This window comes from Amblyomma maculatum, chromosome 3 (genome assembly GCF_055883805.1).
Source record: "Amblyomma maculatum isolate TAMU_Amacu chromosome 3, ASM5588380v1, whole genome shotgun sequence".
NCBI classification, from domain to species: Eukaryota; Metazoa; Arthropoda; class Arachnida; order Ixodida; family Ixodidae; genus Amblyomma; species Amblyomma maculatum.
Window position 1 is genome coordinate 108,943,309 of NC_139346.1, and position 16,714 is coordinate 108,960,022.

At 47.1% G+C, this 16,714-nt stretch overlaps 1 protein-coding gene and 15 non-coding genes across 16 annotated transcripts; 1 reads left to right on the plus strand and 15 right to left on the minus strand.

The window, feature by feature from the left end:
- Positions 1-1,070: 1,070 nt before the first annotated feature.
- LOC146195566 (uncharacterized) lies at positions 1,071-2,291 on the minus strand. The gene has a single exon (XM_084596830.1). It carries the CDS (start codon positions 2,259-2,261, stop codon positions 1,071-1,073), a length of 1,191 nt encoding a protein of 396 aa, XP_084452956.1. The 5' UTR covers positions 2,262-2,291.
- Positions 2,292-2,464: 173 nt separating this feature from the next.
- TRNAK-CUU (transfer RNA lysine (anticodon CUU)) lies at positions 2,465-2,537 on the minus strand. Its single transcript has one exon. It is a non-coding gene; the product is annotated as a tRNA-Lys (tRNA).
- A 148-nt stretch (positions 2,538-2,685) lies between these two features.
- TRNAK-CUU (transfer RNA lysine (anticodon CUU)) lies at positions 2,686-2,758 on the minus strand. The gene has a single exon. It is a non-coding gene; the product is annotated as a tRNA-Lys (tRNA).
- Positions 2,759-2,906: 148 nt separating this feature from the next.
- Positions 2,907-2,979, minus strand: TRNAK-CUU (transfer RNA lysine (anticodon CUU)). Its single transcript has one exon. It is a non-coding gene; the product is annotated as a tRNA-Lys (tRNA).
- Positions 2,980-3,127: 148 nt separating this feature from the next.
- Positions 3,128-3,200, minus strand: TRNAK-CUU (transfer RNA lysine (anticodon CUU)). The gene has a single exon. It is a non-coding gene; the product is annotated as a tRNA-Lys (tRNA).
- A 148-nt stretch (positions 3,201-3,348) lies between these two features.
- TRNAK-CUU (transfer RNA lysine (anticodon CUU)) lies at positions 3,349-3,421 on the minus strand. The gene has a single exon. It is a non-coding gene; the product is annotated as a tRNA-Lys (tRNA).
- A 148-nt stretch (positions 3,422-3,569) lies between these two features.
- TRNAK-CUU (transfer RNA lysine (anticodon CUU)) lies at positions 3,570-3,642 on the minus strand. The gene has a single exon. It is a non-coding gene; the product is annotated as a tRNA-Lys (tRNA).
- Positions 3,643-3,790: 148 nt separating this feature from the next.
- On the minus strand, positions 3,791-3,863 carry TRNAK-CUU (transfer RNA lysine (anticodon CUU)). The gene has a single exon. It is a non-coding gene; the product is annotated as a tRNA-Lys (tRNA).
- A 148-nt stretch (positions 3,864-4,011) lies between these two features.
- Positions 4,012-4,084, minus strand: TRNAK-CUU (transfer RNA lysine (anticodon CUU)). Its single transcript has one exon. It is a non-coding gene; the product is annotated as a tRNA-Lys (tRNA).
- Positions 4,085-4,232: 148 nt separating this feature from the next.
- TRNAK-CUU (transfer RNA lysine (anticodon CUU)) lies at positions 4,233-4,305 on the minus strand. Its single transcript has one exon. It is a non-coding gene; the product is annotated as a tRNA-Lys (tRNA).
- Positions 4,306-4,453: 148 nt separating this feature from the next.
- On the minus strand, positions 4,454-4,526 carry TRNAK-CUU (transfer RNA lysine (anticodon CUU)). Its single transcript has one exon. It is a non-coding gene; the product is annotated as a tRNA-Lys (tRNA).
- Positions 4,527-4,674: 148 nt separating this feature from the next.
- Positions 4,675-4,747, minus strand: TRNAK-CUU (transfer RNA lysine (anticodon CUU)). Its single transcript has one exon. It is a non-coding gene; the product is annotated as a tRNA-Lys (tRNA).
- A 148-nt stretch (positions 4,748-4,895) lies between these two features.
- On the minus strand, positions 4,896-4,968 carry TRNAK-CUU (transfer RNA lysine (anticodon CUU)). The gene has a single exon. It is a non-coding gene; the product is annotated as a tRNA-Lys (tRNA).
- Positions 4,969-10,068: 5,100 nt separating this feature from the next.
- TRNAK-CUU (transfer RNA lysine (anticodon CUU)) lies at positions 10,069-10,141 on the minus strand. Its single transcript has one exon. It is a non-coding gene; the product is annotated as a tRNA-Lys (tRNA).
- Positions 10,142-10,289: 148 nt separating this feature from the next.
- Positions 10,290-10,362, minus strand: TRNAK-CUU (transfer RNA lysine (anticodon CUU)). The gene has a single exon. It is a non-coding gene; the product is annotated as a tRNA-Lys (tRNA).
- A 4,987-nt stretch (positions 10,363-15,349) lies between these two features.
- Positions 15,350-15,423, plus strand: TRNAK-CUU (transfer RNA lysine (anticodon CUU)). Its single transcript has one exon. It is a non-coding gene; the product is annotated as a tRNA-Lys (tRNA).
- Positions 15,424-16,714: the final 1,291 nt, after the last annotated feature.

The window sequence follows — 16,714 nt, forward strand, 5'->3', positions numbered from 1 at the left end:
TTCCCATGCCTCACTGTAGCTTTCCTGCCTACGAACAAGCAAGTCGCCAATTTTTCTTTGAATTTTTTTAACAAATGATTCATCATCGAGAATCTGTACGTTGAATTTCCACAGACCCCAGTTGAATTTGGGCGGTTTTCTCGGACCCAGTATCACCATGACCAAACTGTGGTCACTGAAAGAAACGTTTTTAACACCGTACTCGGTGCACACAGGTACTACTTTTGCAGATACATAAATTCGATCCAGTCTGGCGAGGCTGCCTCGCTGGTGATGGGTAAACCATTGTGATGTTGAATTCGACATAAATAACCCTACATCTTCTAGTCCGCGGTCGTCAACCAGCTCGTTCAAAAACAACGAACTCGCATCTCGAAAAGGCGCCTGCCTAGTTCGGTCTTCGGATCGGCACACACAATTAAAATCACCCATCATTACGATGATCATTTCATCTGTGTTTAGGTGGCGCTCAACTGATTCGAAAAACATTTTGCGTTCACCCTCCTTATTTGGAGCGTATAAACAAATGACTCTAAACTTGTTTCTTTGCAGTATAAAGTCACACACTATTAGACGGCCACTGCCACAAGTATAAACACTTTCAATGGTTGCTTCCAAGGACTTCTTAACAAAAAGGCCACAGCCACCCGCTGTGCCAGTAGCGTGCGAAATGCACACATTATAATGTGCTCTGAAAGGTTCCACCATGCGGTTTGTTGCTTCCTCACTTTCAACTTTTGTCTCTTGAATAGCAATGACGTCGAGGTTCTTTTCCATGAAAAGCCGACTTAGTTGATATTGTCTTCTCCGAGTGGACAAGCCGCGCACATTCAGCGTGGCCACATGCAAACTTGTTTCTATGCTCACTGCCATTTTTTTCTCAAGGAGCTCCCGAACCGCATGGTGTTACCTTCGACTTTGGAGCCCCGGATCGAAATCTCATTTTCCCCCCTTGCACAGTCTTTTGCAGCCTACAGTTCCCAGACACGGCGTTTTTTAAATCGCCGCGAGAAGCTGTCCCTGCCTTAGCCATCGCTCGTTGGCGGCTCCGACACTCACTTGGCTGGGGATCACGTCGGTGGCATCACCGACGGTTTTCGCTCGGGTCTCGGCTCGGGCGGAATTTTGGGTGCAACTCTCAAAGACGGCCTTCGGTTGGGCAGAGCTTTCACTGGTGGCTCCTCGTTGGGTTCGTGTCCTTTGCCGTGTGAATCGTTGCTGCTGTCGGCGTGAAGTCGTTTCGTTCCTGTAGGCATGGTTGACATCACGGCGTCTTCTCTTTCCTGAGTTTTCCCAGGCGATGCACAAGGAGCTTCGCTCCTATTTCCACCATTCTCGTCCGCAGCGTTTTCCGCCGCAGGAGAAGCTTCCGATATACTCTTTGTTTGCACATTAACTGGTCCCTCTGTTTCAGAAGCAAGTGCGGCATCCTTGTCTGCAGTAGGTGGCACGCCCCCTCCACCAGCTGCTTCCTCTGCGTCCACTTGGTCCATGAGATGTTCTTCCTGGACTTCTTTGCCCGCTCTGATACCTGCTACATTGGCATACGACCTAGAGCACATAGCTTCTTCATGGCCGTAACGCTTGCACATGGCACAGCGAGGCAATTTACACTCCCTCCTGATGTGCCCTCGGCTATTGCATCTCAGACATAACGGCGGGCGCCCCGGTGCGACTAGTAGTGCCGTACTTCCAGAAATGCGTATTTGGTGAGGCAAGTCCTCCAGTGTCACACCGGGCTTTATCTTGAGGCCTACAGTGCGGGTAGAGGAACCTTTGTCTGCCATACCCTGAACGCGCCAACACTCCCGAGACAGGTCCGTTACTTTGCCGTATGGGGCTAGTGCCACACGAATATCTTCGTCAGGGACGTTATGAAGCACCCAGTAGAGCTTCAGCCGCACATCCTGGTTAGCCGGGTCGATGACAAGGCACCGTTTTCCTTTCACTTGAACCTCGCTAGCTTCCAAAATTTTCCTTGTCGCTTCTGGGCTGTTAAAGGTGACCGCCCACACATGGTTCATCTGGAACGCCCCCAAAGCTAGCACCTCAGGGAGCATTCCGAGACGGACCAGCGTGTCGCGAAAATCTTCCACACGAAAAGGCCTGGCTTTCAAATCGCCGTGAAGAAGGACGGTATTCAAAACGCACGCACCTGTTGGCAATTGCGGCAGCACAACTTGATAATCCTGGGCATCACCAGCAAAAAACCTGTTTCCGCGGCCCTCTCGGGCCGCTGACACCGCTCCACCGGAGCTCATGATAACACGTCCGTCACGCTCGGTGGCCGGAAGTGGAATCCTGAGCTAGCCGGGCGATGCTGCAGAGCGTAAGTGTGGCTCTATTTATTGACTACGGAAGATGAATAAAGTGCGCTAATTGATCTAAAATAATGATAAAAATCATTACCTTGAATCGCTCTTTGAGCTTCTTTCTTGATCAAAACAATGAAAAATAAAACCAACGCCCAACGTGGGGCTCGAACCCACGACCCTGAGATTAAGAGTCTCATGCTCTACCGACTGAGCTAGACGGGCGATGCAGCGAAGCGTAAGTGTGGCTCTATTTATTGACTACGGAAGATGAATAAAGTGCGCTAATTGATCTAAAATAATGATAAAAATCATTACCTTGAATCGCTCTTTGAGCTTCTTTCTTGATCAAAACAATGAAAAATAAAACCAACGCCAAACGTGGGGCTCGAACCCACGACCCTGAGATTAAGAGTCTCATGCTCTACCGACTGAGCTAGCCGGGCGATGCAGCGAAGCGTAAGTGTGGCTCTATTTATTGACTACGGAAGATGAATAAAGTGCGCTAATTGATCTAAAATAATGATAAAAATCATTACCTTGAATCGCTCTTTGAGCTTCTTTCTTGATCAAAACAATGAAAAATAAAACCAACGCCAAACGTGGGGCTCGAACCCACGACCCTGAGATTAAGAGTCTCATGCTCTACCGACTCAGCTAGCCGGGCGATGCAGCGAAGCGTAAGTGTGGCTCTATTTATTGACTACGGAAGATGAATAAAGTGCGCTAATTGATCTAAAATAATGATAAAAATCATTACCTTGAATCGCTCTTTGAGCTTCTTTCTTGATCAAAACAATGAAAAATAAAACCAACGCCAAACGTGGGGCTCGAACCCACGACCCTGAGATTAAGAGTCTCATGCTCTACCGACTCAGCTAGCCGGGCGATGCAGCGAAGCGTAAGTGTGGCTCTATTTATTGACTACGGAAGATGAATAAAGTGCGCTAATTGATCTAAAATAATGATAAAAATCATTACCTTGAATCGCTCTTTGAGCTTCTTTCTTGATCAAAACAATGAAAAATAAAACCAACGCCAAACGTGGGGCTCGAACCCACGACCCTGAGATTAAGAGTCTCATGCTCTACCGACTCAGCTAGCCGGGCGATGCAGCGAAGCGTAAGTGTGGCTCTATTTATTGACTACGGAAGATGAATAAAGTGCGCTAATTGATCTAAAATAATGATAAAAATCATTACCTTGAATCGCTCTTTGAGCTTCTTTCTTGATCAAAACAATGAAAAATAAAACCAACGCCAAACGTGGGGCTCGAACCCACGACCCTGAGATTAAGAGTCTCATGCTCTACCGACTCAGCTAGCCGGGCGATGCAGCGAAGCGTAAGTGTGGCTCTATTTATTGACTACGGAAGATGAATAAAGTGCGCTAATTGATCTAAAATAATGATAAAAATCATTACCTTGAATCGCTCTTTGAGCTTCTTTCTTGATCAAAACAATGAAAAATAAAACCAACGCCAAACGTGGGGCTCGAACCCACGACCCTGAGATTAAGAGTCTCATGCTCTACCGACTCAGCTAGCCGGGCGATGCAGCGAAGCGTAAGTGTGGCTCTATTTATTGACTACGGAAGATGAATAAAGTGCGCTAATTGATCTAAAATAATGATAAAAATCATTACCTTGAATCGCTCTTTGAGCTTCTTTCTTGATCAAAACAATGAAAAATAAAACCAACGCCAAACGTGGGGCTCGAACCCACGACCCTGAGATTAAGAGTCTCATGCTCTACCGACTCAGCTAGCCGGGCGATGCAGCGAAGCGTAAGTGTGGCTCTATTTATTGACTACGGAAGATGAATAAAGTGCGCTAATTGATCTAAAATAATGATAAAAATCATTACCTTGAATCGCTCTTTGAGCTTCTTTCTTGATCAAAACAATGAAAAATAAAACCAACGCCAAACGTGGGGCTCGAACCCACGACCCTGAGATTAAGAGTCTCATGCTCTACCGACTCAGCTAGCCGGGCGATGCAGCGAAGCGTAAGTGTGGCTCTATTTATTGACTACGGAAGATGAATAAAGTGCGCTAATTGATCTAAAATAATGATAAAAATCATTACCTTGAATCGCTCTTTGAGCTTCTTTCTTGATCAAAACAATGAAAAATAAAACCAACGCCAAACGTGGGGCTCGAACCCACGACCCTGAGATTAAGAGTCTCATGCTCTACCGACTGAGCTAGCCGGGCGATGCAGCGAAGCGTAAGTGTGGCTCTATTTATTGACTACGGAAGATGAATAAAGTGCGCTAATTGATCTAAAATAATGATAAAAATCATTACCTTGAATCGCTCTTTGAGCTTCTTTCTTGATCAAAACAATGAAAAATAAAACCAACGCCAAACGTGGGGCTCGAACCCACGACCCTGAGATTAAGAGTCTCATGCTCTACCGACTGAGCTAGCCGGGCGATGCAGCGAAGCGTAAGTGTGGCTCTATTTATTGACTACGGAAGATGAATAAAGTGCGCTAATTGATCTAAAATAATGATAAAAATCATTACCTTGAATCGCTCTTTGAGCTTCTTTCTTGATCAAAACAATGAAAAATAAAACCAACGCCAAACGTGGGGCTCGAACCCACGACCCTGAGATTAAGAGTCTCATGCTCTACCGACTCAGCTAGCCGGGCTTTTTTTTTTTTTTTTTTTTTTTTTTTTTTTTTCTTTATTACCGACTTGGCAACTACAAAGGACGATGAAAAGTCGCATGGAATTAAAAACACAAGTCACTTTCTTACAGGTTTCTTGTGATAGAATGGATAAGGTGACATGAGCTTGTCCAAGACTGGCAGCCAATCCGGGGGTTCAGATTGCCCTCCGAAAACATCACGTGTGTACATTACACTTTCAACAAAGTATTGATGGGCTGGGTGTACGACAACATGCTCATGGCGAACATCCATCCGCGTTCTCCATATGCTGTGCATACACAAGACCATCAACAAATCACTGGGCACTTCTCCTGGCTGGGCGCATGGAAGGTAGCGTATGCCAAACGGCGTTATTGGTAAGTCCTTTTTAATAGTGCGCTGTAGCACGTCCCACAAAAAAACCGCATCGTGACAATCAAGGAAAATATGCTCTATGGTTTCCAGCTTTTTGCAAATTAAACAGTCAGCAGACCAAGGCACGAAAAGGCCTTTTCTTTCCAGCCATGGCTTCACCGGAAGAGTGCCGGTATGCAATTGAAAAAAGAAAGATTTAGCGGACGATCTGATGGGCATTCTTTTCACTCTCTTCAACACGTCCCGCTCCGGACCCAAAGCATATACAGCGCGATAAAGAGGCACAGGTAAAAAGGTTTCCAATAAATCTTTGTACAGCCGTTTTCGCGTAACAGTACACATGTACTCATTTGAAAATCTCGCCTTCACTATTTGGAAGGACGCGACAACTTCGCGAAGAAAAGCACTTAGAGCCATTGTCCCTGTAGACATAGTCGAAACTACATATTCCGGCAGTGAATCACGCAATCGCACTTGGATTACCGTTCTAAGAAAAACATCGCTTTGTTCGCGCAAAAAAAAAGAACCTGCTTACAATCTGCTTTAAGTATAAATGGGACAATCCCAGTCCACCATTATACACCGTATGAAACAGATTGCATCGACTGGTACGCTCCCATGTTGAAGCCCACACAAACGTGGCAAATACCCTATGCAGTTTTTGAACAGAGATTCTTGACATAGATAACACTTGCAGCATGTAAAAAATTTTTGCAACTAGGAACATATTGCAAACGGTAGCTCTTGCGAACATAGAAAAGTTATGTCCTCCCCATTTGTTTGTTTGGGTTTTCACTTGCTCAACTTCACCGGCCCAACATTCCTTGCTTTCACGGTAATGCTTTAGTGGCACACCAAGGTAATTTCCTGGCGTTATTGTCCATTGCATACTGGAGAACAGTTCAGGCGCGTATTGCCAGTTTCCGTGCCAAAATCCTAAACACTTTGCCCAACTAATTTCACTTCCACTTGCAGTGCAAAAAGCAGTGGCTTCTCTTACAACTTCTTGCACGCTCTCATGGTCAGTACAAAAAACCGCAATATCGTCCGCGTATGCCAAAACCCGAACTTCACTATGAAAAAATCTATAACCGCGTATGTTTGGCCTTGTAAGCAATCTTAAACAGAAAGGCTCCAGATAAAGCGCAAACAAAAGGGGAGACAGAGGACAGCCCTGCCTTACTGACGACTGGACAGGTATACGATCGGTTAAATGCTTATTCACGACCAGTCTCGCTGAACAGCACTCGTAAACCATTTTCACGCCATTTGTGATCACGGAACCAGCATTGACATACTCTAAAACAGAGAACAAAATTTCATGTACCACTTTGTCAAATGCTTTGTGGAGGTCTAATTGCATCATGGCTACGTGGTCATGCATCGCGTCACAACATTCGAGAACACTCCTTGCTGCGTGTATATTAGTAAAAATGGTCCTTCCTTTTATACCGCATGTCTGATGTGGGCCTACAAGAGAAGTAATTACGCGTTGGAGTCGTCGCCCTAATACTTTCATGTAAATTTTATAGTCAACATTCGTTAGACTTATAGGACGGTAAGACGCTACAGACTGAAGCTTAACTGGGTCATCTGTTTTCGGGATTAGTACAACGTGTGACATTCGAAAAGACGGAGGAGGTACGTTCTTTTCGTAGCATTCACTAATAACTCTTTCCAGTAAAACAGCCATTTCTGTTGGAAAGGCCTTGTATATGGCAGCACCAAGACCATCTGGTCCGGGTGACTTATTGGAATTTAATTCCCCGATAACGGCCTCAATTTCCTCGGAAGTAATACTTGCTTCAAGTGTCTGCGCAACTTCGTCTTCCACTCTTGGCATCAGCGACAGAAAGTCTTTTCTGAAGCGTACAATGTCCGGTGTTTTGAGGCTAAACAACTCCCTGTAAAATTCTACAAACGCCCGTTCAATCGTTTTCTTTTCCGAGGTAACTACGTTCTGATAGCAGATTTCTTTTATCTCTTTTGACACTGCGTACCGTTTTTCATCACTAAGTGCCCTTTTCGTGGGCGTCTCTCCGAGCCACAATTTTTCGCTGCGTGCCCTTATCACCGCACCGCGATACTTCTCTTCGTCTATCACCTCAAGTTTGGTTTTTATCTTTTTTATATCTTGGGCGAACAAGCCAGGCTTAACGCTCTCCATGCTAAGCATGTATTCAAGGGTGCTTCGAAGTTCTTTTTCTTGTTCTCTTTCTTTACGTCGGAGAGTGCATGCTCGGTCGATAGCAGCTATCTTTATATCGCACTTAAACTGCTCCCATGCTTGTATAAAATTAGAGTCATTTTGCAACAGATGCGTAATATACTCTTTCACTTTAGTGATAAACTCTTCATCCCGTAGCAGCTTTTCATTAAATTTCCATAGCTCCCAATTGAACTTTGTTGTCTTACTTTTCATGCCTAGAGTAATCATTACGAGGGAGTGGTCACTAAAGCTCATGGGAAGTGTTTGATATTCCGAGCACAGGGGCACACAATCAATAGGAACATATATTCGGTCCAACCTTGCATGACAGCTACCTTGAAAGTGCGTGAACATTGCTTGGCCTTCATGCGTCAGTATACAGCCAGCATCTTCAAGCTCTGCCTCATTAACAATGTCAATAAGTAACTCTGCGCTCTTGTCACGAAGGACACGGTCTGTTGTTCTATCTTCCGGTCTACAGACACAGTTGAAGTCTCCAAGCAGGAGAACACGCCTCTCATGTATTAGGAAGGCTTTCATATAGTGGAAAAACTCTTCGCGCTCAGACGTTCTAGTAGGCGCATAAACACAGATCACTCTCCAGTCCAGTCCAGAAAAACTGAAATCACATATCAAAAGCCGACCACTCTCACACGATAACACAGACTGTACGCACTCTATGCAATTTCGAATGAAAATGACACATCCCCCCGCTCTTCCAACCGCATGACAAACGCAAACACTATATCTAGAACGATATATTTCAGCCATTTTATCTGTTTGTTGTTCGCTTTCCATTTTGCTCTCTTGAACTGCTAGCACATCAATTTCATTTTCCAGCAGAAGGCGGTTCAGCTGCTGTTGTCTCCGACGCGTTGACAGCCCTCTCACATTTAGCGTGGCTACGCGCAAGCTAGTTGATAAATTGGTCGCCATCTCAAGAAATTATAAATCGCGAAACATTTCACTCACATCTCTTCTGCAGACAGACAGCATTGCGGTTCAACTGTTGCATGGGTTAACCATCCTTCCGTTTTGGCGAGTCTGTCCATTGTTCCAAGCGCTCCTCCCGATCATGGACCGGGCTTGTAACGTCTCGACCGGAAAGGGTACCCCCGCTATGGCGGAGGCACAGGTGACACAGTTCTCCGGTCTGGAGGCACGTTTGGCCTTGGCTTGAAGGACGACCGGCGAAGGGAGGCCGCCTTCAGTGGAGGCTGTCCGTTTTCCGCTCCTCCTTGCGTTGATCCGTCGTTGACACTGTCTTCGTGCCCACGCTTCACAGGCAAGGTAGAAGCAGCTGGCATCTCAGCTTCAGTGCCTCCCTGTTCCTCACAGTGTTGCGTAGACGAAGCTGGGCTTGCACCACTGGCATTGCCGTTTTCTTTCGTGGGTGACTCGGTCCCAGCGACATTCGACAACGGAACTATCAATTCTGATTCACATTGTTCTTTAGGGGCAGGGGTCTTCTCAGAGGAGTGTTCGTTCTGTTCTGCCTCCTCGGTGTTTCCACTGCTCGCTTCCTCGGCGTCCACTGCGTCCATCAAGTGCTCGCCTGCCACTTCACTCGGCACGGGGCCTGCAACGTTGGCATACGTGCGCACACACTGGGACTCGTCATGGCCGTAACGGCGACACAGCCCGCAGCGCGGCACACGACACTCACGCCGTATATGACCTTTCCCGCGGCACCGGAGGCAAAGCGGGGCTCTGCCTGGGACGTGGACGAGTGCGACGTCCTCGGCGACCCGAAGCTGATGCGGCAGGTCATCAATGGTCACGCCCACTTTGAGCTTCAGCGTGACCGTTCGTGTCGTTGAAGCCTTGTCGACACACCCTTGCACTCTCCACTTGTCTCTTGAAATTTCCGTAACTTTTCCATAAGCCGCCAACGCCGCTCGCACATCATCGTCGTGCACGCCGTGAAGCAGCCAGAAAAGTTTTAGCCTGATGCCTTGGTTGCAGGGGTCAATGACCACGCATCGGTGCTCTTTCACTTCAAAAGCTTCGGCTTGCAAAATCTTCGCTTTCCCCTCTTCACCTTTAAACGTTACCGCCCATACGTGATTCATTTGATATGCCCCGAGGGCAACCACTTCGGGCAAAAGTGAAAGACGAGCGAGGGAGTCTCGAAAGTGCTCCACCCGGTACGGCCTGGCTTTTATGTCGCCATGCAAAAACACAGTATGCAAAACACTCGAACCTGTAGGCAGATGCGGCAGAACCAGTTCATAATCCTTGGCAGGCCTTTCCGTACTCCTGATACCACGGCCCAGCTGGGCCGCTGAATCCGCTCCTTGGGAGCACATGATACACACGTCCGTCACGCTCGGTGGCCGGAAGTAGAATCCAACTCAGCTAGCCGGGCGATGCAGCGAAGCGTAAGTGTGGCTCTATTTATTGACTACGGAAGATGAATAAAGTGCGCTAATTGATCTAAAATAATGATAAAAATCATTACCTTGAATCGCTCTTTGAGCTTCTTTCTTGATCAAAACAATGAAAAATAAAACCAACGCCAAACGTGGGGCTCGAACCCACGACCCTGAGATTAAGAGTCTCATGCTCTACCGACTCAGCTAGCCGGGCGATGCAGCGAAGCGTAAGTGTGGCTCTATTTATTGACTACGGAAGATGAATAAAGTGCGCTAATTGATCTAAAATAATGATAAAAATCATTACCTTGAATCGCTCTTTGAGCTTCTTTCTTGATCAAAACAATGAAAAATAAAACCAACGCCCAACGTGGGGCTCGAACCCAAGACCCTGAGATTAAGAGTCTCATGATCTACCGACTGAGCTAGCCGGGCTTTTTTTTTTCTTTATTACCGACTTGGCAACTACAAAGAACGATGAAAAGTCGCACTGAATTAAAAACACAAGTCACTTTCTTACAGGTTTCTTGTGATAGAATGGATAAGGTTACATGAGCTTGTCCAAGACTGGCAGCCATTCCGGGGGTTCAGATTGCCCTCCGAAAACATCACGCGTGTACATTACACTTTCAACAAAGTATTGATTGGGCTGGGTGTACGGCAACATGCTCATGGCGAACATCCATCCGCGTTCTCCATATGCTGTGCATACACAATACCATCAATAAATCACTGGGCACTTCTCCTGGCTGGGCGCATGGAAGGTAGCGTATGCCAAACGGCGTTATTGGTAAGTCCTTTTTAATAGTGCGCTGTAGCACGTCCCACAAAAAAACCGCATCGTGACAATCAAGGAAAATATGTTCTATGGTTTCCAGCTTTTTGCAAATTAAACAGTCAGCAGACCAAGGCACGAAAAGGCCTTTGCTTTCCAGCCATGGCTTCACCGGAAGAGTGCCGGTATGCAATTGAAAAAAGAAATAGTTAGCGGACGATCTGATGGGCATTCTTTTCACTCTCTTCAACACGTCCCGCTCCGGACCCAAAGCATATACAGCGCGATAAAGAGGCACAGGTAAAAAGGTTTCCAATAAATCTTTGTACAGCCGTTTTCGCATAACAGTATACATATACTCATTTGAAAATCTCGCCTTCATTATTTGGAAGGACGCGACAACTTCGCGAAGAAAAGCACTTAGAGCCATTGGCCCTGTAGACATAGTCGAAACTGCATCTTCCGGCAGTGAATCACGCAATCGCACTTGGATTACCGTTCTAAGAAAAACATCGCTTTGTTCGCGCAAAAAAAAGAACCTGGTTACAATCTGCTTTAAGTATAAATGTGACAATCCGAGTCCATCATTATGCACCGTATGAAACAAATTACATCGACTGGTACGCTCCCATGTTGAAGCCCACACAAACGTGGCAAATACCCTATGCAGTTTTTGAACAGAGATTCTTGACATATATAAAACTTGCAGCATGTAAAAAATTTTTGCAACTAGGAACATATTGCAAACGGTAGCTCTTGCGAACATAGAAAAGTTATGTCCTCCCCATTTGTTTGTTTGGGTTTTCACTTGCTCAACTTCACCGGCCCAACTTTCCTTACTTTCACGGTAATGCTTTAGTGGCACACCAAGGTAATTTCCTGGCGTTATTGTCCATTGCATACTGGAGAACAGTTCAGGCGCGTATTGCCAGTTTCCGTGCCAAAATCCTAAACACTTTGCCCAACTAATTTCACTTCCACTTGCAGTGCAAAAAGCAGTGGCTTCTTTTACAACTTCTTGCACGCTCTCATGGTCTGTACAAAAAACCGCAATATCGTCCGCGTATGCCAAAACTCGAACTTCACTTTGAAAATATCTATAACCGCCTATGTTTGGCCTTGTAAGCAATCTTAAACAGAAAGGCTCCAGATAAAGCGCGAACAAAAGGGGAGACAGAGGACAGCCCTGCCTTACTGACGACTGGACAGGTATACGATCGGTTAAATGCTTATTCACGACCAGTCTCGCTGAACAGCACTCGTAAACCATTTTCACGCCATTTGTGATCACGGAACCAGCGTTGACATACTCTAAAACAGAGAACAAAATTTCATGTAACACTTTGTGAAATGCTTTGTGGAGGTCTAATTGCATCATGGCTACGTGGTCATGCATCGCGTCACAACATTCGAGAACACTCCTTGCTGCGTGTGTATTAGTAAAAATGGTCCTTCCTTTTATACCGCATGTCTGATGTGGGCCTACAAGAGAAGTAATTACACGTTGGAGTCGTCGCCCTAATACTTTCATGTAAATTTAATAGTCAACATTCGTTAGACTTATAGGACGGTAAGACGCTACAGACTGAAGCTTAACTGGGTCATCTGTTTTCGGGATTAGTACAACGTGTGACATTCGAAAAGACGGAGGAGGTACGTTCTCTTCGTAGCATTCACTAATAACTCTTTCCAGTAAAACAGCCATTTCTGTTGGAAAGGCCTTGTAAATGGCAGCACCAAGACCATCTGGTCCGGGTGACTTATTGGAATTTAATTCCCCGATAACGGCCTCAATTTCCTTGGAAGTAATACTTGCTTCAAGTGTCTGCGCAACTTCGTCTTCCACTCTTGGCATCAGCGACAGAAAGTCTTTTCTGAAGCGTTCAATGTCCGGTGTTTTGAGGCTAAACAATTCCCTGTAAAGTTCTACAAACGCCCGTTCAATCGTTTTTTTTTTCCGACGTAACTACGTTCTGATAGCAGATTTCTTTTATCTCTTTTGACACTGCGTACCGTTTTTCATCACTAGGTGGCCTTTTCGTGGGCGTCTCTCCGAGCCACAATTTTTCGCTGCGTGCCCTTATCACCGCACCGCGATACTTCTCTTCGTCTATCACCTCAAGTTTGGTTTTTATCTTTTTTATAACTTGGGCGAACAAGCCAGGCTTAACGCTCTCCATGCTAAGCATGTATTCAAGTGTGCTTCGAAGTTCTTTTTCTTGTTCTCTTTCTTTACGTCGGAGAGTGCATGCTCGGTCAATAGCAGCTATCTTTATATTGCACTTAAACTGCTCCCATGCTTGTATAAAATTAGAGTCATTTTGTAACATATGCTTAATATATTCTTTAACTTTAGTGGTAAACTCTTCATCCAGCAGCAGTTTTTCATTAAATTTCCATATCTCCCAATTGAACTTTGTTGCCATACTTTTCATGCCTAGAGTAATCATTACGAGGGAGTGGTCACTAAAGCTCATGGGAAGTGCTTGATATTCCGAGCACAAGGGCACGCAATCAATGGGAACATATATTCAGTCTAACCTTGCATGACAGCTACCTTGAAAGTGCGTGAACTTTGCTTGGCCTTCATGCGTCATTATACAGCCAGCATCTTCAAGCTCTGCCTCAATAACAATGTCAATAAGTAACTCTGCACTCTTGTCACGAAGGACACGGTCTGTTGTTCTATCTTCCGGTCTACAGACACAGTTGAAGTCTCCAAGCAGGAGAACACGCCTCTCATGTTTTAGGAAGGATTTAATATAGTGAAAAAACTCTTCCCTCTCAAACGTTCTAGTCGGCGCATAAACGCAGATCACTCTCCAGTCCAATCCAGAAAAACTGAAATCACATATCAAAAGCCCACCACTCTCACACGAGAACACAGACTGCACACACTCTATGCAAATTTGAATGAAAATGACACATCCCCCCGATCTTCCAACCGCATGACAAACGCAAACACTATATCTAGAACGATATATTTCAGCCATTTTCTCTGTTCGTTGTTCGCTTTCCATTTTGCTCTCTTGAACTGCTAGCACATCAATTTCATTTTCCAGCAGAATGCGGTTCAGCTGCAGTTGTCTCCGACGCGTTGACAGCCCCCTCACATTTAGCGTGGCTACGCGCAAGCTAGTGGTTAAATTGGTCGCCATCTCAAGAAAATATAAATCGCGAAACATATATCACTCACATCGCTTTTGCAGAAAGACGGCATTGCGGCGAGTCCGTCCGTCGTTCCAAGCGCTGCTCCCGATCATGGACCGGGCTTGTAACGTCTCGACCGGAAAGGGTACCCCAGCTATGGCGGAGGCACAGGTGTGCGTGAAGTTCTCCGGTCTGGGGGCACGTTTGGCCTTGGCTTGAAGGACGCCCGGCGAAGGGGGGCCGCCTTCAGTGGAGGCTGTCCGCTTTCCGCTCCTCCTTGGGTTGATTCCTCGTTGACACTGTCTTCGTGCACCCGCTTCACAGGCAAGGTAGAAGCAGCTGGCATCTCAGCTTCAGTGTCCCCCTGTTCCTCACTGTGTTGCGTAGCCGAAGCTGAGCTTGCAGCACTGGCATTGCCGTCTTCTTTCGCGGGTGTCTCGGTCCCAGCGACATTCGACAACGGAACTATCAATTCTGATTCACATTGTGCTTTAGGGGCAGGGGTCTTCTCAGAGGACTGTTCGTTCTGTTCTGCCTCCTCAGTGATTCCACTGCTCGCTTCCTCGGCGTCCACTGCGTCCATCAAGTTCTCGCCTGCCACTTCACTCGGCACGGGGCCTGCAACGTTGGCATACGTGCGCACACACTGGGACTCATCATGGCCGTAGCGACGACACAGCCCGCAGCGCGGCACACGACACTCACGACGTATATGTCCTTTCCCGCGGCACTGGAGGCAAAGCGGGGCTCTGCCTGGGATGTGGACGAGTGCGACGTCCTCGGCGACCCGAAGCTGATGCGGCAGGTCCTCGATGGTAACGCCCACTTTTAGCTTCAGCGTGACCGTTCGAGTCGTTGAAGCCTTGTCGACACAGCCTAGCACTTTCCACTTGTCTCTTGATATTTCCGTAACTTTTCCATAAGCCGCCAACGCCGCTCGCACATCATCGTCGTGCACGCCGTGAAGCAGCCAGAAAAGTTTCAACCTGATCCCTTGGTTACAGGGGTCAATGACCACGCATCGGTGTTCCTTAAACTTCAAAAGCTTGAGCTTGCAATATCTTCGCTTTTGCCTCTTCACCTTTAAACGTTACCGCCCACACGTGATTCATTTGATATGCCCCGAGGGCAACCACTTCCGGCAGCAGTGAAAGACGAGCGAGGGAGTCTCGAAAGTGCTCCACCCGATACGGCCTGGCTTTTACGTCGCCGTGCGAAAAAACAGTATGCAAAACACTCGAACCTGTAGGCAGATGCGGTAGAACCAGTTCATATTCCCTGGCAGGCCTTTCCGTGCTCCTGATACCACGGCCCAGCTGGGCCGCTGAATCCGCTCCTTGGGAGCCCATGATAATCACGTCCGTCACGCTCGGTGGCCGGAAGTGGAATCAAATAGCGATTCAAGGTAATGATTTTCATCATTATTTTAGATCCATTAGCGGCCTTCATTCTTCTTTCGTTGTCATTAAATTGAGCCACACTTACGCTCTGCAGCATCGCCGGCAAGCTCAGTCGGTAGAGCATGAGACTCTTAATCTCAGGATCGTGGGTTCGAGCCCCACGTTGGGCGTTGGTTTTTTATTTTTCATTGTTTTTATCAAGAAAGAAGCACAAAGAGCGATTCAAGGTAATGATTTTTATCATTATTTTAGATCCATTAGTGACCTTCATTCTTCCTTCGTTGTCATTAAATTGAGCCGCACTTCCGCTCTGCAGCATGGCCCGGTTAGCTCAGTGGGATTCTACTTCCGGCCGCCGAGGCGAACGGACGTGCCATCATGTGCTCCGACGGAGCGGTAACAGCGGCCCAGCTGGGTCGCGGAAGCAGGATTGCGGACTTACCGGACCAGGATTATCAAGTCATTTTGCCTCAACTGCCATCAGGTCGGAATGTTTTAAATACTGTTTTTCTGCATGCTGATGTGAGATGTCGGCCGTATCGCGTGGAAGACTTCCGCGATGCGTTGGATAGTCTGGATATGCTCCCCGATGTGATTGCCTTGGGGGCGTAACAGATGAATCACGTCTGGGCGCTTACATTTAAGAGCGGAGACGGGATGAAAAAAATATTGGCCCTGCGTGATTTCAAGGTGAAGGAACGACGATGCGTCATCATCGACCCAATGAACCAGGACGTGAGGCTGAAGTTGCACTGGCTTGTCTATGGTGTCCATGACGACGACGTGCGATCTGCCCTGGCACCTTTTGGGAAGGTAACGGACATTTCGAAAGAAAAGTGGCGTGTCAGTGGCGTTGCGGACAAAGCATCAACGACAAGAGTAATTGGGCTCAAGCTGAAATCCGGTGTTTCGGTGGACGACCTCCTGCACCAGCTCCGCGTAGCAGGCGAGTTGGCTCTGGTTGTAGTGCCGGGCAGAGCTCCGCTTTGTCTCCGGTGCCGGACTGCGGGGCACATTAGACGTGAGTGTCGTGTTCCTCGTTGCACCCGATGCAGGCGCTTTGGTCATCGAGAGGACATGTGCGTTAAAACTTACGCGAGTGTTACTGGACCACTGCAACAAGAGGACGCTTCAGACCTCATTATGGATGAAGCCGACGCCGAGGAAGCAGCGAAAGGGAGGCTAGAAGTGTCCACGCGATGCCCTAACGCGTGTTCTGAAAATTCTGAAGGCTCCACACAAGCCGCAAGCCGCGACACGAAAAGCCAGTCACTTGCTACACAAGTAAAGACGCCTTCGGAGGCTGCTGAGAAGTCCTCCGAGAGCACCTTGTCGGAGGGCCAGCCAGACGAACACACCCAGGACGGCATGCTGTCACCTGAAGTTACAAAGGCTGCGTCTAGTAGTGACCGAAGAGCAGCGTCAGCCGCAGGCAATGGAAGTCAGCGGGAGCCGATGGAAT